Consider the following 26,820-nt stretch of genomic DNA (forward strand, 5'->3'; position numbering starts at 1 on the left):
TACAAACAAGCTGTTGTTTTTCTGTTGCTCTGTCGCCACCTAGTGGCGATGCAAAAAACAAATATGACACAGTTGGCACTATCAGGGCAGTAAAACATTTATCCATGTCCTCCTTACATGACCAAGCTTCGTAGTTTTACAAGCTTGATGAGTGTTTCGACTAATTCCATGCATCATTTTAACATTAGCTAGCCAAATATGCTGGGTCCAAACATGGTGATAAATGTTTGAGGAAGAAAAAAATAACTGTAACGTGTTTTCAGCCTGTTGGAAAATACATACAAAATTGCAAATGCCCTTGTGTAAGTCTTCATCAGTCTTTTTGACAATGGTGAATATAACCTTGTCGCATAACACGTGTTTAAACTTTTTTTTTTTGCCAAGGCTATATAATGTTGCCTTGTCTTTATCAACAACATAACTGGTGTCAAATGAGATATAGTTATGGGAGGCTTTTGAGTTTGGGTCACACTGTCCTCCTGAGGGACAAAGTCAACCACTTGGCTTTTTACGTGTATGCCAGCAGAAATCTTCATTTTAATTAACCTTAAATACTCAGCAATTACTGACACAAGAGTTAGAAAACACAATCAAAAGGAAAGAGTGGCATTGAAAACACAAACACTACAGATTACTCTGACAATTGTTGATAATCATTCTCAGACACAACAGTGAGATAATTCCTTTAAATTTGAAAATCAAAATGCATTATATACTTTATACACCCTGAATATAGCAGTCATCTACCCTGGCCCTTTGCTGGAGTTGTATGTATGGTAATAAAAGTGGAAGTTAAAATCTAAATGTTTATAGAAACACATGTAGGTATAAAGACAAGGTATTGTTTCAAGAGATAGAAGTAAAACTGAAATGAGATTGAAGAAGTTTGATAATAATCTGTGCACACAATTTAATGTGAATGAAATGTCTCTGGTTGTGGTTATAGGGGAGACAGAAGGATCTTATCACAGTTTACCTTGAGGTCAGTCAAGTTTTGAGTTCCTTAATCAAATATGCAAAAGTGCACTCTCCCTCTAGCCAATACATTTACATGGGGGTTAGTGTGTTCAACAGATCCAAAGGGTTTACAAACAGATGTGTTTCATGGAAATGTATCAATTTCAGGATACCCTCACAGTTTAAATATAATGTTTACATTTTACCTACTGTAAAAGAAGATAGCAGTAATATATAACTATCAAATGACAATAAAAAGATATTTTACTCAGTGTAACTTAGTGCTTTTCAGCAGTGTGAATAACGTCGAGCTCAGCAGACTCTATGTGACACACGAGTCACTTGATAAGAAGTTGGTTATCAGGTGGCTGCAATTCCCCTCTGTACAGTTAAAGGATGGCGCTCTGTTACGGCTACATCAACGAACTGAAGCATCAAATGGGACTTTGAAGAAGTCAGATATCGAAATGCACAGCCCACGTTGGATATATCAGCGTCTGTGTGTTTTGCAGACAGCATAACAATGTGGACATTGCTGCCGTTGTTCTTGTTGCTATCTGGTTTGTTCTTATATGGATTCAAGTGTGCTTCGGCTTTCGCCTGTCCGAAGATCTGTCATTGCTTTCTCAACGCAATCAAATGCAACAATGTGACAGAGGAGTCTGCTCTGATGAAAGGTCACCGGGATAACAGACTGTAAGTTCACACCACTGAGATATGTCTGCGAATCTGGTAAAAAATTGGTTAAGTCCACTGTATACATGTATAGGGACGTGTTGATCAGGTAGGTGTGTTAGTTTGCCGATATAATTTTTTGCAGCGATAATTCATTTTTATAGCCTATGTTGTTGTTTTTTTAAATTCACCTTTACGGTTATGCTGTGCGTATTTACGCACGGAGACATGATCCACCTGAAACGCACTCGATTGGTTACAAGTTGAAATGCGCTCATATTTAATTTGAATACGTGGCTGCTTAGTTGCCTTTGTCTTATTGTATTTCACATTTCACAGATTTAGCATTTTATTATGTTTCAAGAATTCAGTGTGACTGCTTTTCATTTGCCATTACCTCTATTTTCGCATAAGGTAGCAGACAAGTGCTTTGAGAGTTAAAGTGCAGAGTAACCCTCACACACTTAACAAAACTGACTGTGATATGTTGGTTTGTGAAATATTTTTTTCAAGTAACTCTTTCAGGTTTAGAGAGAAGCTTTTGTCAGGTCTGCACTGTGTTGGCTCACCATATTTAGAATAGTCTGCCAGTTGTCTTGGTGCCAGTTTTGATAGTATTGATTGAAAATCAGTCTTAGAAAGCCTCTTAACTGAATACACTTCCTAGCAGTCAGTATTTGTTGGAGATATCCTGATATCACATTAAACCTAATTTTGTGATATCATTTGCTTTCCTTCAAGTTCTGGTTTAGTTATTTCTAACCTAAATTGTGAATGGCTGACAACTTCGTCTATCCAGGTGGGAGCATTCATCTGCTCTTTCAGCATAAATGCATATGTATTATACTGTGTATGTGGACTCTGATATCATTTTTTACTTTAAATAATGACAATTATGTGCCCATTGTAATCAGTGAAACCTCATTACTACAAACCTTATGAGATCTGTAACTTCAAGTGTGTGTGTATGTAGCAAAACACCATTAGCATAAATTGTATTACTGCTACTATAATATCATTTAAAATTCAGAAGGATTTTGAAAACATCAACATAAAACTTCTGGATGCATTGCAGACTGGAAGGGCATCAACTTACAAGCAATAATTATACTTCCTATTTAATGCTTTAACTCATTCAGCAAAAGCACATCACACTCTATTGTTGGAAAACAGAGGGCCCTGCATGTGTGCAATTTAATTACCTGTAACGAAAATGTCAAGTTGATCTCACACGGTCAAGTACACAGTGCAACCTTGTGGTTATAGAGTTTCAGAGCTCCCTGTTAGAGTTCACCAGGCTGTCAAAACCTTGAAGGTGCAATCTTGACCTCTCCTCTGGTAAATCACAGAACATTGAGTCTCTCCTGATAAGTGTCCGTGAACACTGAGGCCAACAGCCTCATGCATGTGTCAAACTATGACACCAACACCTCACATACTACTGAACCACAGTGACAATGATTTGCTGTTTTTCAGTGTATTCTGTTTGTCCCATTAACTGAGCATGTAGCAGTTGGGATAGATATGAAGGGACAATATCATCTTGTTTGGAATTTTGAATGATTGGTTGGATTTTTAAAAAGTGCCTGACAGCATGAAATACACTGAGAAGCCAAAATCATTGTGTTTACATACATAGAAATTGATTAGTGTGACTGGATATACTGGATGGCTGAACTTTAGGAATCAAACATTTTATTTTAGCGTGAGTACATTACACTTACATACATGTGAAATTGTCTTTTAAAGTGTCTGTATATGTCTGGTTTCAGGTTTCTCTATGATTTGTCTTTACAAACAATTTCAAGCCATTCTTTTGAGGGTTTGAAAGAAGTCCAGCGGATGTAAGTTAGTTTTCTTCCAATTACTAATTTTAAAATTGTATTATTACTGTTATCAGAGTTATTGATAGCCAAGCATCCAATGACTGAAGGGAATCTGAATGTATGCTATTTTCTGGTCAGATATAGGATTATAGTTTCATGGTGTAAATTTGCACATTCAGATTTCAGTTTCATCCATTTTAATACTTGCTGAATATATGAATTTATTCTGATCCTGAAGTAAAAACAATCTCAAATGTTTGCTAATTGACACGTTGTCCTTCTCCTATTCACTGAATTAGTCAACCAACAATAAAGATTGTTGTGAAAGAACCTTTTTAGAGCAAAAATGAAAATGGATGCATTGCAGATTCCCCAGTGAAAATAAACACACATGTATATAGTATAACAGAGTAAGATTAGGTGTGCAGACCACCACATACAATGTTTTTCTCATTAACTTTGTATTTTAGCTGCCTTGCCCCATTAATAAATAAGATTAGGTTTTCGGGGATGTCCCATCCTTCACAAAAATAAGTCTTGATAGTTTTTACATATAAGAACAAACTTTCCTTTCTTTCAATGTTACAGTTTGAAGTTACGTGTTCTCTGGATGTACTTCATTGCTTTGATTCTGTTCTATAGTGTGATTGCTCAGAGTGTAAACCTGGAAACCATCGAGACTTTAGCATTTAACAACCTTCTCAACCTCTCAGAAATGTAAGTTCTTCCTGGGATTTTTTTTTTAAATAATGAAAGTAACAAACACTGTAATGCAGCACAGGTTTAACTGATGCTTTACATGTTTGCAGCTCAATCCAGAACACAAGGAGCCTGATGCACATTGACAGAAGGACATTTAACAACCTTCCCAAACTGCGCTACCTGTGAGAGATCTTCATACACACAATTCATATTTTTTTATTAAGATTTGAATGTTTTTTCAAATTCCGTACACTTGAGCAATGAGTATTACTTGTTTGATTTTAGCTAATATGAATCCAGTTTTAGACACATAGTTCTCCAAAACATGACACGTTTTCTTTTGCGTCAATAGGAGCATCTCAAATACGGGAATATCAGTTTTTCCTGACATCACATCTATCAACTCTCTTGAATCAGAGTTTATCTTGTAAGTAAATATTTTAATCAAGACTCATGAGATATAAAAACCAAAGCACATCACTATAAGCAAATTGCATTTTGAGTATTTCCTTCGTTCAATTTGCTCATGATTCTTTTATGAACTCTGATGGCCTTTTAGGGATATCTGTGACAACCTCTATCTAAAGGAAGTACCTCCAAATGCTTTCACTGGAATGACAAAGGAATATGTTATAATGTAAGTGATGCAAGAAATTAATTTGAACCTTTTTACTCTGTCAGTCATTTGGACATAAATGTTGTAAATAAATGTTAGTCAGCTGCTGAGATAGAGATTCTTGGCCTTTGAACTTAATAATCTTGTGACTCTGTTAAATTTGCAGGAACTTGTACAACAACGGCTTCAGAGAGATACATGACTACGCCTTCAATGGGACAAAGATAGATAAACTGTAAACTTTTCTCACATCCCCATGTTCAAACGAACAATTTTACATAAGTTTTATTTAAGTTTATGCACTCACATCATCAAACTTTTACTTATGAACTCTGCACTCTATTATTTTTCAGGATTTTGAAGAATAATCGAAACCTCAGAGTGATCCACAGAGATGCTTTCAAAGGAGCTACAGGCCCCGGAGTCTTGTATGTGATATTCTTAAACCTCGAGTCACTTAATGCAATATTTATGTGCTTCAATTTATACGGAAAACAACATTTGTGAAATTTAGATTTAAATAAGCTTTTTAAGTCTTGTTATGTCCGTCAAGACTTGAGAGATGTCTACATATACACTTCATACAACAAAAAAACAAAAAGAAAAACAAAAAAGTCAAGAAACCAAACAAGGTAGTACAGGAAAACACAAACAGATCAGGTGAAAGAAAGCTAACAGATAGTATAAAACTTACACAACTGTACAATAACATTCCATTGTGAAGTAGCAGTGCAAATGATAAAGTCTGGTGTAAACCCGAACAGTGTACAGCATTACAGTGTTAATCTGTGCAGTGAGGCATGGACTTCTTATTTTGGGGATAGGGCAACAGCAAATTGAATGCTTATATTTGTGGGTGTGCGAGGAGCTCACTGACTTGCTGACTGACTGAAGTCTAGATGGATGGATAATGTGATTTTAACAGTGTACAGCCAACAAAATGCACACAAAGAGGCCTTTACACCCCCACGCAGTCATGTTCTCATCTGTACTCTCTGTTATTTTACAGGGACGTTTCTGCAACAGCTCTCACAAAGTTACCGTCACAGGGGCTGGAGTCAGTTCTGGTGTTGATGGCTCAGTCAGCATACACCTTGAAGAGTCTGCCTCCTCTGCAGGGACTGTGGAGCCTGCGAGAGGCCTATGTCACCTACAACAGTCACTGCTGTGCGTTGCTGAGCTGGAACAAACACAGGTGATTGGAACTGAGAACATTTAGTATGACGCTGGTTAATCAAATAAGATGTATTATTTACATTTCTGTCCCACTGCAGGTCCAGTTTTTCAGTACACTGAAAATACAATATTATTTAAATGAGCTGCTAACTTCCTTATGCGATTATACAAGACTACAACATAGATGTGTGTGTCCGATATGTGTCAGCCAGTGCTAATCAAGTTATATTCAGGCAAAAGTGGTAGCACATTTTTTGAATGAGCCTTTACTTGGTTTCCTCCCTTTTTTGCAGGGACTTTCCCATTAATCCTGCATGGAATAATAGCTCCACATACTGTGATGAGACTGATCCATCAGGAAGGTAAAAATTTGATTTGGTTATTTACCTAACAGTTGTTTTCTTGTCTTTAACTTTCCCCTGTACTGGTCAAATTAAACCATTTAATGATCTTTTCTTTTCTTTGGAACACAGGGTTCAGCGTGTGATCGGAGGCTCAGCAGATGCACCTCCAATTATGGACATGCCCTTGTTTTTAGATGTTGACCCATTTGTCATGGATGAAGGCTTTGGAGATGTGAATTTCCACTATCCAGAACTGGACTTCTGTCAGACCCGACCAACACTGGTTTGCACACCTGAGGCAGATGCTTTCAATCCCTGTGAGGACATGGCAGGTTTCAGTTTTCTCAGAGTGGCCATTTGGTTTATCAACATACTGGCCATCACAGGTAACCTGACGGTGATCCTGGTCTTCTTCACCAGCCGGAGCAAGCTGACAGTGCCTCGCTTCCTTATGTACCACCTGGCCTTTGCTGACCTCTGCATTGGAATCTACCTTCTGATGATAGCGACTGTAGACCTGCGCACACGAGGCCACTACAGTCAGCATGCTATTGAATGGCAGACAGGGCCTGGCTGTAGTGCTGCAGGCTTCTTGTCCTTGTTTGCTGGAGAGCTGTCAGTGTACACACTTTCCACCATCACCATAGAGCGCTGGCACACCATCACCAGCGCAATGCAGATAGAGCGCCGTCTTGGTCTGACACAGGCAGCAACTATAATGGCAGCAGGCTGGCTCATCTGTCTGGGAATGGGGATGCTGCCCCTGGTTGGTATAAGCAGTTACACTAAAGTCAGCATGTGCCTCCCTATGGACATAGAGACTCCCCTGGCTCAGGCCTTCATTATAATTCTCCTGATCTTTAACGTGGGAGCTTTTGTCATTGTATGTGTTTGTTACGTGCTGATCTATCTGGCGGTAAGAAACCCTGAGTTCCCTAGACGAAGCGCTGACACCAAGATTGCAAAGCGCATGGCTGTGCTCATCTTCACGGATTTTCTCTGCATGGCACCTATCTCCTTTTTTGCCATCTCTGCTGCCTTCAAGGTGCCCCTCATCACAGTCACCAATTCCAAGATTCTGCTGGTCCTCTTCTTCCCCATCAATTCTTGTGCCAATCCCTTCCTTTACGCTATCTTCACCAAGGCTTTCAGAAAGGACACATATCAGCTCATGAGTGCCATGGACTGTTGTAAAAGCAAGGCCAGTATTTATCGCATGAAGGCCTACTGCTCAGAAAATGCAATCAAGAGCAATTTGGGAAACAAAAATAAGGGGCATCGCACAGGAGTGAGGGAGGCTGCCATGCCACAACAAAGTCTTCCCCTTAAGGAGGAAGGAGAGATCACCTGAAGGCAATGAGGAGAACAGGACAGAGGGACAAGAGAAACTACAGGAAGACACACACTGGATTTGGAGGAAATTATTCAGCCATCTATCATGTTAAAACAGTGTTTGGGAAGGTCATATTTTTGTTATAAAATATTGTTTTTGCAAACGTTGTAAAAACTGCTGAATTGAAAGGATTGCTGGTGACTCTGTTGTGGCAGTGGGTATCCTTTTCATTCAATACTGATGTGAGTTCAATCCATTGAATGAGCCGTTTTCTATTTTCTATTCATAGCAGAGAAAGCAAAGGTGTAATATCATTTATGATGGCTCTGTTCCATTAAGTGTACCAGATGTTATTAATGTTATTAGCTCCTCCTGTAGTTTTTCCTGCTTTAACATGCACAAATGTCAGCTGTGAAAAAAAGCTTCTGGCAATGTGGAGACACTCCCACAGAAAAAAAGCTCCAAAAACAGCTGCTAAAATGACCTGGGCTCATTGTTTTGTCACACTGTTTTCGATGTCTAGAGTGAACCTTCAATCTCAACATTTAATGAGCTACATAGAAGTCATTAAAGTTCTCAAAAAGGTGAAAATTTGAACTATACATGTGTTATTCGACATAACAACTGGGCAAAGTCCATCTGCAGAGGGGGATCATGTTGATACCTCAGAGCCCTCCAGAACTGCTTAGTCCTCTCTGAGTGGTCAACCATGATCATCCCAAAGTGTTATTATGGAAATCAAAGGATACCATGGCTTTACAGAAAATATTGTTCTTCTTCCTATGCTTAACATATTCTAAGGATGGCTGAAGTTGATTATACTGTATGTTTAAATGAAGAACTTAACCATCATGTTACTTATGAGGGTTTATATGGAAAAATCAGTAGCTAAAGTTGACCACGTGGTGGAGGAATTGGACAGATAACTTCGGTTTTTGTTTTTCTTGTAAGTTTTTTTTTTTTAATATTGTAATTGAGAATACAATAGATCAACTCTCTTGCCATTTTGTTGGTAGATTAGTCTACATATATGTGCATAATGCTTATTTTAAGATAGCAAGTTGTAAGGTCATGTTTTTCTGTCTCAAAAGATAATAAGAACACAATATATAAGTCTAATAGGAAAGATAAAATAAAGAAATTTAAAAAGTATAAACTCCTGTAATATCCCGAGAATTGTGTTTAGTGACAGTTTTCTGTTGTTGCGTTTTGATTGTTTTCAGTATTTCGGTGCATTTCCACAGCTCCTCAGTCCCGCCTCCATGGGATCCCTCCTGTGACGTCGAGAAAAGTAAACTTTTTTTTTCTCCCTCTAAATGGGACCTTGGGTCAACAAGTCTTTACTCAAGCTGCGATAGAGCGACTCCAGCGGGCGATGTTGGTTATTTGTCCCGCACGGACCGCTTAGAATAAAAACGTGGAAGTGTTTTTTCAGACTGTTGCAGGACGTAAAGCAGCAGAGTTGAGAGATCATAGCGGTCATGGCAAAGAAGTCAACTCCAGGCTGGTTTGGAGTTTTCCTCTCTACTACGACTGTAGCGATTATTGTTGGGGGTCGGGTCAGCGGTGAGTTGTTTATTTTCTGAGCTTTGCTTCACTGTACAGACTTCAAGTCCCTTAAAGTCGGGCTTTAGACCTATCCAAGCGTTTCGTAGGAGCCAGATGTCTCAGTGACAGACTGCATGCAGCTGGAAGAAATTGAAATGCCTTTGCAGACAGCTTTATATCAGCCAGTGGCAAACTTCAAGGAAAGTTGCTTTATAGACTTCCAGAAAGTCTTTGATACATTTAAACAATCAGGCAGAGTAGCCTACTAACTTTGCTCATCAAGTAAATGTGGCTCTTTTATTTGGCTAAAGGGGACAGTAAACATAGAAATACTTCGAGTACCTAGTTGGCAAAGAGTCATCATGCTGAAAAGCATTTGGAAGTAGTTCAAAGTTTAAAGTTCACCCGTTAAGAATAAAAAAATGTCAAAACTGTCCAGTACTGAAATATCAGCCAGAGCAGACAGATAATAAATCACCAGCTATTTGAATTTTAATATTGATTAATAATGAAGTTATCTCGCTTGCACAAAAGCAAGCCCTTCATGGGTTTAAGTTTCTTACTACGTTTCTCTGACTTATAATCGTTGTAAACAGAATGTTAAACCTACATTTTTGGGCTGTTGTTTGATTAAATAAGCAGTTTGAAGATGTTACCTTAGGCTCCATGAATGTGGGTGATGGCAATTCCTCAAGATTTTGTGACAGTAATCGAGTAAATGATTCATTGAGTAACCTGATAATGAAAATAATCAATAGTTGCAGCCCTAAATTGTCACATACTCTTTGCATGTTGGTCTGTGGTGATCTAGAGCAGTGGTTCCCAGCCAAAGCGGTCCTTAAAAAATTTGAGAAGTCCCAGATGTTCAAAGGGAAGATACGCTCTGTTAATTTGACAGTTCATTTTTCTTAAGCTGTCTAGGGTTCTAAAATCCTTCTATAAAATGTCACAAAAGAAAAAATGCTGTTTTGTGTTTAGCTGCTAGTAATTCTTTTCATAAAAGGTTACAAGTGGACACTGCTTTAATTTTAAGGATCCACAATCCAAAAAGGTTGGGAACTGGTCTAGAGAACATATTGGGTTTAAATACTCATATGAAGGCCTAGTTTTGTCACTTTGGATGTCAACTCTTTGACACTATTAATGTAGCTCAGACTGTCAGCTAGAAGTACCATCTTTCAGTATAAATCACATGTTCCTGCCCAGCCAGTAAAACTGAATCTGACACCTTGCTCTGTGAACAGCCCAGCATTATTTGAGCCGCATTCACCCACCCACCAGGACCTCTCAGCCTATTGAGATACCATGGAAACCAAGGACATACAGGAACCTCGATATGGTCAGACAGCTGCGTTTCAAGCCCACTATTGGCTCGATCCAGCTGTCAGTGGGCCATGAGGCTAAGTTCAACTGCTCCATTGACATCCCCGATACCAGGCTGGAGCCCACCATTGTCTGGGTGAAGAACAGTGAGGACCTGGCTTCAAACACACAGGTGTTGATCAACGAGCTTCAGACCATCACAGATGGGGTTACCACTCTCCTCTCCTCTGTCAGGTACGTGACACACGGAGTGATATTTGAAAAAGTGTATGTCAGGCTGTGATTATTGACCTCTTGGACTGTATTACAGTATTGAGCAGGTGCAGAGGGTGGATGCTGGGGAATACCGCTGCCGACTGAATATCAGAACCAACGTGGTGGAGTCTAAACCAATAATCCTTGAGGTGGATGGTGAGTTCGGACTTGATGCTGCAATTGAGAACTTCTTTTACATTTTTGCTGGAGCTTCACACTTCAGTTTACTTTCATTTGTCCACAGGTCTACCAACATTTATTCAAGAACCAGAAGACAAGAACGTAACAAGGAACACACCTTTCACTCTGTCATGTGAAGCAGTGGGACCCCCAGACCCTGTTGAAATCCGCTGGCTCCGTGATGGATCACCTGATAGTGACTCTCATAACTCTCCCAGCAGCTTCTCTGTGTCAGGTGAGCCTAAATCACTCTTTCTCAATACTAAGGACATGTGCTGTATAATCAAACAAACAATAAATAAATAGAACTTTAACATATATATATATATATTTCCCTCTTGTCCGTTTCCTCTTGAGGTAGCGAAAATCTCTAAAGAGAAGTGTCATTTCCCGCTGTTCCCCTTGCACAATATCCAATTTATGATCAGAATACAATGCAACATCAGTCTGAATGACTGAGTTGAAGATTCTGCTTTGTGGTTTATCACACTCTGATAGGAAGTGTTCCTTCATTAATCTCTAATGTGTTGGAGGAGTTGAAGAAGTTCCTCTGTAGGAATACTTTCTTTGTCTTATTTGAAATTTCTTCTTTAAAGTTGGATTCATCTGGTTACTCAAAGTGTTTTTTGATGAAGCTTTATTTGTTGCATTGTTGAGTAAAGAGAAGATTTACCACTTGAAGTAGGCTTGTAGAAAAACATTGTTAAACTAGTGTACTTAATATAACACAAGAGCTGGAGCTCAGTCAATTATTATGGGTTCACTTTGGTTGACTTCCTTTTAAATCATGAATAGAGAGAGAGATTAAGAATGTTTGGCTCTTTAATAATGGAGACAAAGTGTGGTGTTGGTCCTTACTCAGCTAGCGTCAGTATGTTGGTGGTTTCTATTCTGCCTCGTCTCTGCTGCCTCAGCATCTGTACCGTGCTTGCTACAATGAGATTTATCAGCAAGGTCAGTGTCATGTGGGCCTCCTGTGATGCTTAACAGCGGTCATTCACGCATAGTCAGTCCTTTTTGTAAAATCACTCTGCTAGCTGTACACAGTAAACAATGTGACACTGGGGAAATAACTGAACTGGAATTGATAATACTTGTTATAATGAACTATTAATTAGTTATTTTTTATTTTCGTGTCATACCATTAAAGTGGTCCATCACACATATTGCAAGACACACATGCATGCCCCAAGTTCTGCATGTCAGATACGTAATTTAACTTTGTATAGAGTGGCATTAAAGTAAGGCTGCGACTGTTATTTATTTTCTCAATTTATCACATCATCATTAAAAAAGCTTGGCAAAACTTCCCAAAGCTCAATTTGCCATATTCACATTGCTTGTTTTGTTAGACCCCAACATTTTCTGTTTAATATATAGAAAGATTAATAAAATCAGAAATGTGAGAGCATAAAACTAGTGAATTTAGTGTGCTCTCCCTTTATGGCCTTAAACAGCCTCTCTAAGAAGACAAACATTTGTTACTAGAAGCATAACCATTCTGCTCTGTATACTCAAACTGCTCATTTTCAGTTCGCCATAGGCTGAGAACTCCTGCTGCAAGCTGTGAGTGGTGATACAGCCAGAAGCTGAAGGGGTTAAAGGTTCAGAGCTGTGCTATGGTCCAGTGTGTGCAAGGGCCCGGGCAGTTAGGGGATGGGGGGCTGCATAGAGAGTTTGCTCTGGGGTTGGCTCCAAGGACAAAGACCTCATTCATAGGACTGCCCACTACGCTGCAGGGAGGGGCTGAACACAGAGGCTGGCAGGCTGCAGGCTACCAGAGCTCTCTGCAGGACCAAACACTGGCACAACAAAACAGTGTAAACCCACTCTTGTGCATGTATTTACCTAATGCTTACTATAAGTATAGGGCTCCCTTTTCCTCTGAAGGCTCCATGATATCATGAAATTGATGTTGTTGGTTAATTCTTTTTAATTTTCATCTCTTGTCATTACTTATCATTCAGCTGGCTTGAAATCTGGGCATCCTAATTTACAGATGAGGATGATTACAGTTAGTAGTAAAGTTTGGACCATGGCAATTACTCTGTCTGTAACATCACAATATGAAGTGGATGCAGGTTTGGAAGCTACAGGTTTGAAAACACAAAATAACTGGATGAAATGTGCTGCACAGTAAAAAATAGTGAAAAGTTTAGGCCAAGTTGTAATCTGATGGAGTACTTCATGGCTATATTTGCTGCCTGAATATAAAACTGGAAAAATAACATAAACATCTAAGGCAGCTCAGTAAGATGGAGTGCTCTCAGGCCTGATAATTACAGGCTGCATGGTCCACACTGCAGCACTTCCACATTCTGCATTTGGTTGCATCAACCACTCGCTTCTCTGCATTTACCGAATTCCCTCCATCATTTCTGATGTTTCCATCGCAGTGGCCAACCAGACTGTTTTTTTATACTGTGTTGTTGCTTTTTCTATGATTTACTTAGCCACGCTAAGTGAAAGCAGAAATATATAAGCTTGGGCCTTGATTCATTTCCCTTTTCCCACAAAATATATGACTTTACAAGAATATGTGTGTGTCTGCATGCTTAAATGCATGCAGACCTTTATCAGCAGGGTACTCAGAGGTAGATTTATGCCATTACTGTAGGTCTGCAGTAAGAACTGGATGATGAGGAGAGAGGAGGCAAGTTTGGGGTATAAGAGCTTAGTGATATTCATATTCCCATATTGTAACGCTACTCTCTAGGATGTGACTGAGGTGGAGGGCGGCGTTTAGTCAGAACCAGTTAATTGGCCAAGTATGTACATCACACAAGGAATTTGTTTGCGGTTGTTTGTGTCTCTCATGCAATGCAGACAATATACAGACAATATACATATTATTTACAGACAATACACATTATACAGATTATATTAAAGACAAACAATATATTAAAGTGTGATAGGGTGTGTGATATTGTACAAAACAGAATTTGTAGATGTGAAGCAGAGTGTAATAACTATCTGAAGAAACAAGAGTAGCTCTAGTATAGCAGATGATGCTGCTCAGCTATCCATGAGGGTTTATGTTGTTGTTGTTGTTGTTCATGCAGCCATTTTTAATAGCACAACAAGACCAGCCTGCACCCCATAGATGCCTGAGTATTACAACAACTGTAGCAATACAACAACAATATGAACAGCATTCTGATGTATCTATTCTATTAAGTCTTGCCAATAGTTGACAGGCTGACAGAAGTATTTCATAAATAGTGGGGAAGTAAACAAATACACTGCAATACCTTAACTTTACTTTGAGCTATTACTATACTTATTTTGTACTGTTTAAAATGCCACCTGACAGAATTATAGTAGTATTAATCATGTGCTTTGGATTTTGGTAGTGAGGCAGTCCTTTTGTTTACTTTTGGACTTTGGAGTTTACCAAGATCTGGACTCAGCATTTCTGATTTTGATATATGTTTTGATTTTAAGCACACAACCATTCAATGAAATTATAATATAATAGCATCAACAATCACACTTTAGTTTCTGGTCAAACTGTGAAAAATTCTGACAGTTTACACAGATTCACACTGAATATACATCTAATCTTGACTGATGATTATTTTGTTAGTCAAGCAACTTCTCCAAATGACTGTGGAGTTTGTAGATTACTTTGTTGAGATCATGGATTATAATCCACCCTTGAAACTGGAGACTCAGACATCACTGGCACTGTGCCTTTACAAATGTTGGTACACAGCAACAAACGGGGGCTCGTCTCGAGTGGAAAGCTAGCTTTTACAGCCTCATATCATGTCAAACTCTGCTGCCTACAGCTGATCAACCCCTGGTGCTCAGACACCTTTTCAGATTGCAGACATGGCTTTGGAGGAGTCCACTATTCACCTTGTACTGCTGGATCTGTTCAAAGGTTAGGATAAGACCTTCATAAAGGTGCAGCACCAGAAGAACAATTAAAGAGGAACCACTTATTGAAGAGACTAAAAACACTGTAAAAACATAATATACGTGCAAATCTTCAAATGTCTTGTGGACACAGAAGAAGAAAAGTAGCTGTAACTTATGTGGGCACTCAGGATCACACTGGGTGAGTCTCTACCCCCAGAGAGGGGCTAAAGGAGGATCTGAAGGCTTCCATGTCAGTCTGAAGCATAATAGCAACAAAGTTCCTAAAACATTTTGGGCCTTCTGTGAGCATATCTGCAGGCAAAAAGGAGGACCTAACATTCCATACATTCATCAACCTCCCCATCACATACACAATGAAGTAGAGGTAGAAGAAGAGAAAGCAAAAAAGTAGAACAAGTTATTCTCTTAGGTCTCTAAACTGTTCAGGGGAAAGAAGAAATAGATAGTCATTCACACAGACATTCACCTGTGAACAAGAACATTTAACATTATTCATTTTGTACTGTTATTTCAGTGTTTTTATTGAAATTCCATTTAGCAAATGTGTGCACAGCAAGGACACATAGTCCAGGGAAATTTTAATAAAAAGACTGCAGTTTTGGAAGATATCCATTTGAGTTGGCTAGCTCACACTGCTGAAGCTGAAGCCAAACTTTTGAGTACATTTTACACAGAACATGGACTGTTGATTCATCTCTTACACTGAAATTGCTTAACAGCCAGAATTGACAACAGGACTAGTAAAGACCACTCTAAAGTGACCAAAAACTATTTCAGTATACACGTTGGTATGTAAGCATTGTTTTAAGAGAGATTTAGAAAAAATGTCAACCTATCCTTTAAACTAGATGTTTGGTGGAGTAGCATTTCATGAAACCACTCAGCATAACCCACATCTCTGTTGTTTTATATTTTCTCACTACTTTTGAAACACTCATTGTTTTACCAAAATACTGCTAAATCCATGCAAACATCTATTACCGTGTTGCCTACACTCTTCAAAGCACCGTTGGAAGGAGCCTTTTTAGCAATATCATAGCAAAGTTATGTGTTTGGATTACACTAATCCTTTTGGATTAGTGTATGTTGTAACACTTTTTCTGCCACGAAAAAACTTGTCATCACTGCAAATCCATTGTCACTGGAGTGATTTTAACACAATCACAGCTCACAATCAGTGTACACTGAACTTTATACAGTCACCTTAAACCCTTCAGAGTTGAGATAGATTTGTGGTGTATCACTTTAAGGAAAAAATGCCATTGGTAGCTGTGACATTTACTAACTTGGCTGTGTCCCTGTTGCTCTCTCGCTCTTTTGTGAAATTACATAAGAATGATCAGTTTCTATGTGCATACAATCAAACCTGCTCAACCATGCCTCAACCATGTGTATGCCATTCAGTTTGAAGTGAGGCTTATGGTACATTTACATTTGCACAGCTTGGCTAGAAAATGTGCTGATGTATTTGCACGTTTCTCTCAAAACTTCAAAATCTCTTTTCATTTTGCAATTTTCTGCATATGCAGTAAATGGTCCAGTGCAACTTATTTTAAGTGAGGCTCTGTCAAGGTTTGTGTGAAAAGTGAAGCACTCTTTACCCTGCTGCTCCTGAGCAAACGAAGGCAAAGTAATGAGGTGAAGATATTCTGCAGAATGTAAACAAACATCCCGAATTGGTTCCAGTCATCTCTGTCGGGCTGCTTTGTGATTAGCTTTGTGGAAATGTTTCTGAGATAGAGACACTGGAAAACAGAGCACAAAAGGGACATTATTTAGCAGCTGTCCTAAGTCCTATGCTAACTGTGCAGATCTGTGGCTGTTGAAAGACGGGAATTGTATGACCAGGAATAGAGACCCAGCAAAAGGATTGTTACCACAGTGCATAACACTGGAGAGGCTCAATTTGAGCTTACTGCATGAGGCACTGCTGTGTGAACTTTTGAGAAATAATGGAAGACTGAATCATCCTAAATGTGTTTTTTGTATAACTTTTCAGTCTCGTCTCATTCTCACTTCCCCAGTGGGGGTGACATAGCACTTTTACCCCAGATTCACCTTTGACACAGAGACACCACTTAGTTTGTACCAAAAGCTTACTAGCTTCTACTTAACAATGTATTTCCCAGTACTGAAAGAAAGTAAAACTTGAGTTGAGATTGATTTTTTCCACAATATTCAATGCTATCATGACCTTGCTGATAACTTTATCTGAATGTGTGTCTATCCAATGTGTCAAATGCAGGTGTGGACAAGTACACTCAGTTCAGCTGTGAAGCTCGCAACACGAAGGGTGTCAGCACCTCCAGAGAAGCAAAAATCAACATCAAAGGTAAAAGTGGGTCCTTTTGGGACTGTTAAATTCCATCGACATTCCTACAGATTTTCATGCTTTGCAAACTGACCATGCCTCCATGTGGAGTTAATGAGGTTTTTAATGGCATTTTACAGTGCTTCCCAGTCCTGTGTCTAATGTTACTGTGATTGAGAGGCAGTCCAGTAAGTTGATTTTGAGCTGGATCCCGGGACATGATGGTTTCTCTCCACTTACCAAGTGCCACATCAGGGTAAGCTCAATATCTACACAAACAGCATTTCTGTTGAAATTACCTCAGATTAATCTCAATTTTTCTTTTGTGCTCTCTAAGGTGAAAGAGGTGAGTAGGAGGAGAGGAGAGGTGACAACCACCAGATTCATCAATGTCACAGTGCCGCCATTCCATTCTGAAGTCTCTGGGCTGCAGGCCATGACGTGGTACAGCATGAGTGTTTCCTGCAGTAATGAAGTGGGCGCCTCTCCTGTGACGATGTGGATCCAGAGCAACACTACAGAGGGAGGTGTGTTTGTGTACTGTGCTTCAGGGACTATGGAACAAATTAGGGTGTGAAATTTGTTTGTGGTGGGCGGTAATCAGCAGCAGATCTAAGGTGCAATTACAGCAGACACATAACTGTAAAGAGGGCAAAATGATCCAAAATCTAATTAAATCCATCCCAGCACTGTAATTCAGAATTTTTAGAATTTCCATAGCTTTGAGACTGTATTTACCTTCAAAACCGCCTTGTGCATTTGCTTTCCAGAACCTCTGTGTTATGCTCCTGCCTCCTTCATCATCACAGATGATTCCTGTTTAGGTCTCAAAAATGTCGCACTATATAATTAGCAGAGTGCTTTCCATCCAAAATGTGCTTAATGTAAGCCTTCGCGTAGCAGCAGCATGTAATAACTGGAATTTGTGGGAGTTACACAACTACCTGCTCTGCTCATGTCCCCTATCAAGTCCCCTTCAGAATAAATGTTGTATCCACTAAACCTCTTTCGTTTTCCTGAAGGGTCAAATAGGAAATAGGAGTGGTCTCACTGAAAAAACACAAAGTTCTTACTGGGTGGAACTGCATTCAATTTCCTTCCTAAAGCCACTGTGGGGGATATTTTGGTTGAAAGATTTGATATGCTGTGCCAGGAAATGACCACATACCAGAGCGTAATCAAAGATTTCAATAGAGGGGCAGTCTCAGTTTCTTTTTTCATTTTTGTTTTACAGTAATTCTGTATGAAGTCTTTTGATGTTGTTGTTAGGTGGGTTATGTGTTAATCCCTCTGTTTTCCATTGCATGTCACATTTTTCAGTGCCATCAGTTTATCCCCGAAATGTCACCGTACAACAGAATGAGTCGTGGCTGGTGATCAGATGGAAGGCTCCTCCAGATGATAAGATAAACGGTATCCTGCAGGGTTATGATGTCATTGTCAGACACGGGGCACAAGTGAACAAGGTGAGCTCATTGGTGTCATCATCGGTGTTTATAGATTTAGCCTTTTGTTTTAAGGGGTTAACATTTCTTTCGTGAATAATATCATATTGAGTTCTTACATTTATATATCAGTCGCAGTTATTTTAAAGGAGACATATTATGCTAATTTCCAACTCTATATTTTTATTTCTGGGATTCCAATAAGTTGCTTTGCATGGTTCACAGTTCAAAAACCTACTCATTTTATGCAGGCCCCCAGTTCAGCCTCTGTCAATCAGACAATCTCAACTCCTGTCTCTTTAAAGCCCTCCTCTCAATGAGCTCACTCTGTTCTGATTGGCCAGCTTTCTGGGAAGCCCTAAAGAAAAATAATTAACAATTCAAAAGCATACATACATGTTTAAAGTACTCATTATATATTACTGTGTGTGTGTGTGTGTGTGTGTGTGTGTGTGTGTGTGTGTGTGTGTGTGTGTGTGTGTGTGTGTGTGTGTGTGTGTGTGTGTGTGTGTGTGTGTGTGTGTGTGTGTGTGTGTGTGTGTGTGTGTAAATGGAGAGAATATGTCTATCAATATAAAAATAGTTTTGCTGTTGTTCATATCTTCAAAATTTCTCATAACAATGACTAATGTATGACAAATATGAAAAGAATGAGTGTGAGATATAGAGGATATATGATTCTTCCTTTGTCCCACCTACTGAAGCAAAGGTCAGCTTCCGTACTATTCCCTATTATCTGTATACAAAAAATGTTCCACTTGTCCCAAGAGTTAACAAGAAAGAGAAAGTAATTTCCAAGAATAGCAACCTTTTTAGATACACCCTCTGTATGAAATAAGTTATAATTAACAACAAACTCTAGTTTATAGGAAATATCCGGTACATTATTCCATGATGGGGTTTGTGCGTAGTTGTACTGCATTCATGCTCTCTAGTACAATAGTGTGTTTCCCGTCCTTCCTGGCTGTTTCCAAGTTAAAGGAAGCTGATGGTGTGAAAACTGGCAACCAGTGTTTTTCTTCGTTCGCCATGTGGTCTTGAGTCATCACAGAGTGAATAGAATATGAATACAACGGGATGTGTACCGTAGGCCCAAATATCATTATGTGTTGTCCAGTCAGTTAATGATGTCATGACAGAGAATGGCCTTGTAATAGAAGCAGTGACTGGAAATGTGTGTAAAGGCAACTTGTTTAATCCTCAAACTCATCTGCTCCTGTAAAACAGCCTTTATGTTGTTACTATTACTTGCTCATATATTTGTGTGACCTATTATGCTCATTCCTGTTTCATGGTAGAATATGTGGTGCGGTGCCATCTTAGTTTATTTTTTCCTAAAAATTTTGCAGGCTCATTGTTATTGCCTCATGATGCCCTCTGTTTAGTTCCACAGCAAACGTAGTAGAGCATTAATCATGAGTTCAGCATTTGCAGTCAGACTGTCAGCACATTGGATAATCAGAGGAACCCCAGATGGTGCTGTTTGGTGTTGTGAAATACAACCCTGTCTGTCACATGTCTCCTCCCATTGCAGCACATGTGCTCATCCTGAAAGTTTAATTCTTCCCTTTTTTTGTAGAGTTTCATTAGATATGATAATACCCAGTTCCTTGGTATTTTCCAAAAATGTTTCATACTGTAAACGACTGTATGACAACAGCTGTGAGGGACTTTTTTTATTTGCATTTCTTGTTCGTTATTGTGCATTAAGTAGAAAGGAGAAAAAAAGGGAACATAGTTAAAAAAAAAAGGACATGATGTCCTGCAAAGTTGCTGAGATGGATTTAAGATGTTGCACACACGTACAAGATGTTCTTCAGCATTAGCAGAATGTCCCCATAAACCTTACTTAATGACTTACCTTATCGTACCATTAAAACATGACTTATGTTCGTCTAACAAGTGTGACTTTACCTCTACAAGTGTAAGAATTACCTTTTTAAAAAGAAAAAATGTGGTTATGGCACTATGATTTAAATGTATATTGTTGTGTGTTGTTCAGATCCACAGTTACACCACCACAGCCTTTGTACCAGTGCAGGAATTCAACACAAGCTACAGTGTGGAGGTGGCCGCATGCACACAGGCAGGGAGCGGCATGGTCAGCCCACGAGTCTGGCTGTTTGTGCCAGAGGACAGTAAGCTGCTCTATTGATTTATCTCATTATCTCGAAACTGTTAACTTCATAATCTGACCCAACTTTGTTTTGCAGATTAGACTTTACCATAATAGGTAAATACCTAAAGAGGGTTTACGCAGTATTTTTTAAGGTAGAATGGCCACAATTTGACAATGCAGCATAAGCATGGATATTTACAAAAAGACAGTTTGAATTAAATGAACTGTCTTTTATCATCTGGAAAACTTAAAGGGGCAGTCCACATGAATAATTTACTGTACTTTTCAGAATGTGGACTGCTGTATAATGTCTTTGAGAATTTGAGAATTTCAAATGAAAAAATAATGACAATGTCCTAGTGATGTGATCAGTGTTATCTCAGCTTAGAGACTACAAATATGTGATAGAAAGCCAGGGATACAAACTTTTGACATGGAGTTTGTAAGATGTGTTTACCAGGCAGGAAGGCAGTAATGAAGAATTGAGTAATGGTTAAAATAATCATGATCTCTCTGCTTCAGCTGTGCACTCTCTCAAAAGACAGGTTCACAATTTTCAAGTCTGTAATAAATAATAGTCAGTGACCATATAAACGTTTTAACAGATTTTGTTGACAAAAAGAGGAAGTTTGACACTAAAAAGACTATAACTCTAAAATATGTTAACTTGGTTTGACTAATATGGGTTCACACTTTTAAATACATTTTGCACAGAAGAAGGATTGTAGACTTTGTCCCCCATCACGATTTCTGAAGCATGTGTCATACTAAATTTGCTGAAGTGCCCCTTAAACACACTGATCATCAGTGATATTAGAAGCTCTTTGTCCAACTTTATTTAATGGATTGATAATGAACAGTGAGAGCAGATAATAAAATGATTTGCTGACACATTGTTGCATATTAGGATCAATGTCATCCTTTTTGACATTCACATTTAGACAACTTAGCAATGGAAAAGTTGCTTTATTATTTTTGGAATCAAAAGACAAAATATACTGGCATATATTGACATGAAATGATAGAGCATTGCTATAATGCTGAAATATCCCATTTTCAATGTTGGTATAATTGAGATAAGTTATTGTGAATATTAGATTTTGGATATCTTGCTGACTGATTGTTATTTTTCCTAAACTTGTTCATCATTTGTTCTTCCTTATCAGAATTTGTCCCGTCCCCTTCATCCAGCCCTGACACCGGGGTCCCAGAGTCTGTCTATATTGTACTGGGTGTGGTGTGCGGCTTCTGTCTTCTGCTGCTTATCCTCTGGGGGGCTATCTGTGTACATAACAGGGCTTCTGACTCTTCTTTTAGGTATGCTGACACTGTTCTGTAAACACAAAGTTAATGTAATTGCCAGCTTGCTCCAAGTTTGATTGCCTTATCTTTTAATAAGCCACTAAGTACTGTATTTGTCACCTATTTTTGCCTTGTTTTATTTAAATACAGAAAAGATGTATAGGTTTCCATTATATCATCCTGCATTGGCTTCTGAGACTGTTGAGTAATCTTTCTGGAGTAGTGAGCTGTAGTGGGACTTCAAAAACTGAATGCTTCCTTACTCAGTATATAAACTGCCTTTGCCTCCTCTTAATCACTGCTGTCTGCACCTGATGCGAGTAATAACTGCAGCTGGAGAGGCACACAACAGCCAGCTGTTGATCCTCTGGAATTCCTTATTATGAAGCCTCTGACTCAGTCTTGCCACTCAGGATACCGACAGGAATGTGTCACAGACTGCTGCTCATACAGAAAAACAGAATCTGACCCCAAAGTCAGGAAAGAAAGTGTTTCCTCCCCACAACCCTCTTTTCAGTTGAATCTCAGCCTGTGTGTGTATATTATTACTAGGCTGTAATGATGTTTGTTAGGGGAATACCTCAACTAGCAAGATTGCCTTTTTCTTTGTCCCTGTCTCCCCCTGCAGGCTGATATTTGGAGGTGAAGAAAAGCTGCAGCCAATTGTGCAATACCAACCCCAGAGAACCTACAATCGATCAGCCATAGGAGTCACACGTATGTTAAAAAATTTAATTGGGGCAAAATAAGACAACAACAATGTTAATCATATCCTGTTAATAGCACATTTTTCCAAATAAACAGTAAGGTGAATGACTTTTGTCTGCAGTTGGGAACCTTGGTATCAGTGATGAACTCCAGGCTAAACTCCAGGATGTGATGGTCATGAGGAGCTTGCTCTCCATAGGAAAGATTCTTGGAGAGGGTGAATATTCACACATAATAGTACAGATAATTTTACATATTAAATGTACTATGATAAATGATTCAGATTTATTTCCTTTCAGGTGAATTTGGCTCTGTGGTGGAGGGACATTTAAGACAACCAGATGGGACATCAGAAAAAGTTGCAGTGAAAACAATGAAATGTGAGTCTTTCAATATTAAAATAGTTAAATAATTCTTAAGTGATAAAACAAGTAGAAATGGCAAATATTTGGCAAATAATGTTCCTGTTTTCTTTTAACAGTGGAGAGCTTTTCTCAAAGGGAAATAGAAGAGTTCCTGAATGAGGCGGCCTGCATGAAAGATTTCAACCATCCAAATGTCATCAAACTGCTTGGTAGGACTGATATAATACCTCTTACATGCATTGTACAATCTTGCTACCTCTCTCATTTGTGCATCCTTACTGTTTCTGTATGTCTGTGTATATTAATGGTTTGCTTTTAGGTGTGTGCCTGGAAGTGGGATCAGAACATTTTCCCAAGCCCATGGTCATCCTGCCGTTCATGAAATATGGAGATCTACACAGCTTCATGCTGCGCTCTCGCCTGGGAGAGAGTCCAATGGTAAGAAATCACACAAAACTAAAATACTGTTTACATAAGACATTTTTCCGGACATAACAATATTAATTCTACTCGTCTTCTTGATTGTTTGTGTTTTCACACAGTTCTTGCCCACTCAGACACTCCTGAAGTTTATGGCTGACATTGCTATGGGAATGGAGTATCTCAGCTGTCGTAACTTTCTGCATCGTGACCTGGCTGCTCGTAATTGCATGTAGGTTGTTTTCCTCTGATTTGTGTTGGGAGTTCATTTTGTAGATGGCAAACTTGGATTTATTGTATTTTGTGACTGTATTGGCAGGTGCAATGAATTTTCAAATACAACAATTCTTATTACTTTCTTTCTGACAAGGCACCAAACTTATTTTACACTGTGTGTAGATTTAATGCTTAGTCACTTATGTGGTTTGACTGTTGATTCTTTCTCACACAGGCTGAGAGATGACATGACAGTGTGTGTAGCAGACTTTGGGTTATCTAAGAAGATCTACAGTGGAGATTATTACCGGCAGGGCAGAATAGCCAAAATGCCAGTAAAATGGATTGCAGTGGAGAGTCTCGCTGACAGAGTGTTTACTATAAAGAGTGATGTGGTAAGCACTTCCATCTGTTCCAAATTGTTCAGCACTGTCATTCTTAACATATGCTTTTCAAAGTTGAATGTGTCACACACACACACACACACACACACACACACACACACACACACACACACACACACACACACACACACACACACACACACACACAGGGTGTGGTGATGGTTTTGTTTTTAATAGACAGAGTGGGGTCAGTTTTCCCTGAAGTGTCAAATGAAAAACAATACACTTCTTGTGTAAAAAGTGAGAATGTATATAAAGTAATTGATTGTAAAAAATTATGTCATCCCCATGCTGTAACATAAATATTAAATCTGGAAATTAAATTTGAAATCAAAGAGGATGACTGAATTCACACTTGACAAACGTTTGCACTTCCTAGTTGACTGAATATAAAAATGTAGATAATGCATATGAAATCATTAATCAGGACACTTAAGAGAAAGTCAGCATATTTTGAGGGTAAATATTAGAGGTGGGAAACACCAGAGGCTCCACGATACAATATTATCAGGATACTTGTGTCTCGATACAATATTATTGCGATTTTAGATATATAGCGATATGCTGCGATATATATTGCAATTCATTACCTTTTTGCACCTGCAAATTATGTCCTTAAAGGGGAAAAAAATAAATTTTATGTTCAAATTCCTGTAATAAAAGATCAATACTTGTGTCAATACAATATTGCCACGCAAAATAACACGATACTATGCTGTATCGATTTTTTCCCTCACCCCTAGTAAATACCAATCTAGAAACGTAGATAGCAGAGATGAAACACTGTTTTCCATGCACTGTGTATTGTGTACATAATGACATGTCATCTGAAGTTAATATTCTGTGTCGTGTAGTGGGCATTTGGTGTTACCATGTGGGAGATTGCTACACGAGGAATGACGCCGTACCCTGGCGTCCAGAACCATGAGATTTATGACTACCTTCTTGAAGGAAACAGACTGAAGCAGCCACCAAACTGTTTGGATGAACTGTGAGTATTTTCTGTTCTGCACAGATGTTTGATGATTTTAGTTTGTTCTTCTAAAATTTGCAGAAGTTAATTTTAGAAATGAAGCGTGTGAATGCTGATATTTAGGAAGTGAAAATATGCAACTTTTCAACACATTTTAAAAACTGGGTTTTCTGGTGCTTAAAATGTTGTCAGATACATCAATCAGACAGAAAAATCATATTTTCTCACACCTTATGTCTGTTATGACACTTATAGCTCTTATTGAGCTTGAGGACATTTTACCATACATTGCCTGGATATGTATTGTACTCCTGACGATACTAGCTAGAAGTTGCTTTACAAATTAGTACAGTGCATATTTTCTTCAGCTGTCCTTGTTTTATCAAATTCATCTAAATAAAACTGAAGTCCTCTGCTCACCATTGCCATCTCTAGTGCAAGTAGCAGATTAATTAAGTTGGCGTGGGCTCTTTAAAAAGTATAAAGATTAATCAGATTTGTTTATTTACTTGTGACTATAGGTATGAGATCATGTACAGCTGCTGGAGGGCGGATCCTCTGGACCGACCCTTCTTTCCCCAACTGCGTGAAATGTTGGAAAAACTCACAGAAAAGCTTCCAGAGTCCTGCAGCAAAGATGATATCATCTATATTAACACCAGCTTCCCTGAGGAGGACCTTGATGGAGAAGCAGTGGCAGCAGAACATCCTTTGTTCAGCTCCTCCCCATCCTGCAGCCACCAGGCAGCAGAAAATTCAATTGTTACTGTGGACATTCATGGGAACCAGGAGGATGAAGAGGATGATGATGATAATGATCGTTATGTGGTGGTGGTTTCTTCTGATCCCTCTCTGAGATCAGCAGCAATGGACGTTCCTCTTTTGTCAAGCAATGCTTTAAGTCGCACAAATGGAAATGTGGTTACCAATGTGACAGGGAGGGATCACAACTCGAGCGACACTTCTCTCCTGCTGTAAAAATTGGTACCCAGCAGATCAAAACTGTAATAAAAATGTCATGCAGTGGTTCATCAGTACTTAACATTATGCCTCGTATGCCTCATTGCACTGGGAGCACCTTGACATTTCCCAATGTGGACTATCTGTAATATTATCTTTGTACATAAGCATTTTGTGCTTTATATGGCCAGCCTTTGTGTCAGTGTTATTCATGTTGTTTATGTGTGTCAACATCAAACGCGTTCAGGCACATGTTCCTATAAGCTTAAGATACACTGAACTGTGAAATTGTTTACTGAGTTGAATGTGATGTTGCTGTGTAAATATAGAAATGTACAGAACATTTATGAAGTGATCTTGTATACTGTAATGATAAATAATTTATAGACTGTTTCAAGACTATATTTTGGTGACATTCAAGATTCCTTTACTATTTCACACTGTCACAGAAATCACTATGGGAAAATATTGTATCAAAACAAATGCATTAAAATATTTATGTGGACCTTAAAAGTATGAAATCAGACCCAATTAGGTATCATAAGCTTCATTCTGAAGAATGGCCCATTTTAACACTGAGGCATCACAATCTTAAGAGGAAGCAGCCAGGTCAACAGCTGCAAAACAAACAGCCAAAGAGATAAGAAATAACATTTAAAAAACAAAACAAACAAAAAACAGTTACATTTGGGGAAAAAAAGCCAGGAATTGGTATAACAATATGTATATTGAATTGCATAGATTATGAAATGTACACGATTAAGTATTTTGTGGACT

At 38.7% G+C, this 26,820-nt stretch overlaps 2 protein-coding genes across 3 annotated transcripts; both read left to right on the plus strand.

The window, feature by feature from the left end:
• The first annotated feature begins 1,480 nt into the window (after positions 1-1,480).
• lhcgr (luteinizing hormone/choriogonadotropin receptor) lies at positions 1,481-7,647 on the plus strand. Its single transcript, XM_062429834.1, has 11 exons — positions 1,481-1,653; positions 3,405-3,476; positions 4,101-4,175; positions 4,268-4,342; positions 4,513-4,587; positions 4,720-4,797; positions 4,943-5,011; positions 5,130-5,204; positions 5,786-5,971; positions 6,246-6,314; positions 6,426-7,647. Exons 1-11 carry the CDS (start codon positions 1,481-1,483, stop codon positions 7,645-7,647), a joined length of 2,169 nt encoding a protein of 722 aa, XP_062285818.1.
• Positions 7,648-8,995: 1,348 nt separating this feature from the next.
• mertka (c-mer proto-oncogene tyrosine kinase a) lies at positions 8,996-26,434 on the plus strand. 2 transcript variants are annotated; one of them, XM_062430303.1, is made up of 19 exons: positions 8,996-9,195; positions 10,422-10,734; positions 10,811-10,911; positions 11,000-11,170; positions 17,066-17,152; positions 17,272-17,387; positions 17,469-17,658; positions 18,452-18,597; positions 20,579-20,714; positions 21,862-22,012; positions 22,626-22,714; positions 22,827-22,922; positions 23,005-23,085; positions 23,187-23,279; positions 23,390-23,508; positions 23,613-23,722; positions 23,942-24,101; positions 24,965-25,101; positions 25,605-26,434. In XM_062430303.1, the coding sequence occupies exons 1-19, from the start codon at positions 9,111-9,113 to the stop codon at positions 26,059-26,061; spliced, it is 2,838 nt and encodes a 945-aa protein (XP_062286287.1). In that variant the 5' UTR covers positions 8,996-9,110; the 3' UTR covers positions 26,062-26,434. The 2 variants fall into 2 exon arrangements, with proteins under 2 accessions (XP_062286287.1, XP_062286288.1); XM_062430304.1 differs by having other exon boundaries at positions 23,628-23,722.
• Positions 26,435-26,820: the final 386 nt, after the last annotated feature.

Source organism: Scomber scombrus, chromosome 12, assembly GCF_963691925.1.
Source record: "Scomber scombrus chromosome 12, fScoSco1.1, whole genome shotgun sequence".
Lineage (NCBI taxonomy): Eukaryota > Metazoa > Chordata > Actinopteri > Scombriformes > Scombridae > Scomber > Scomber scombrus.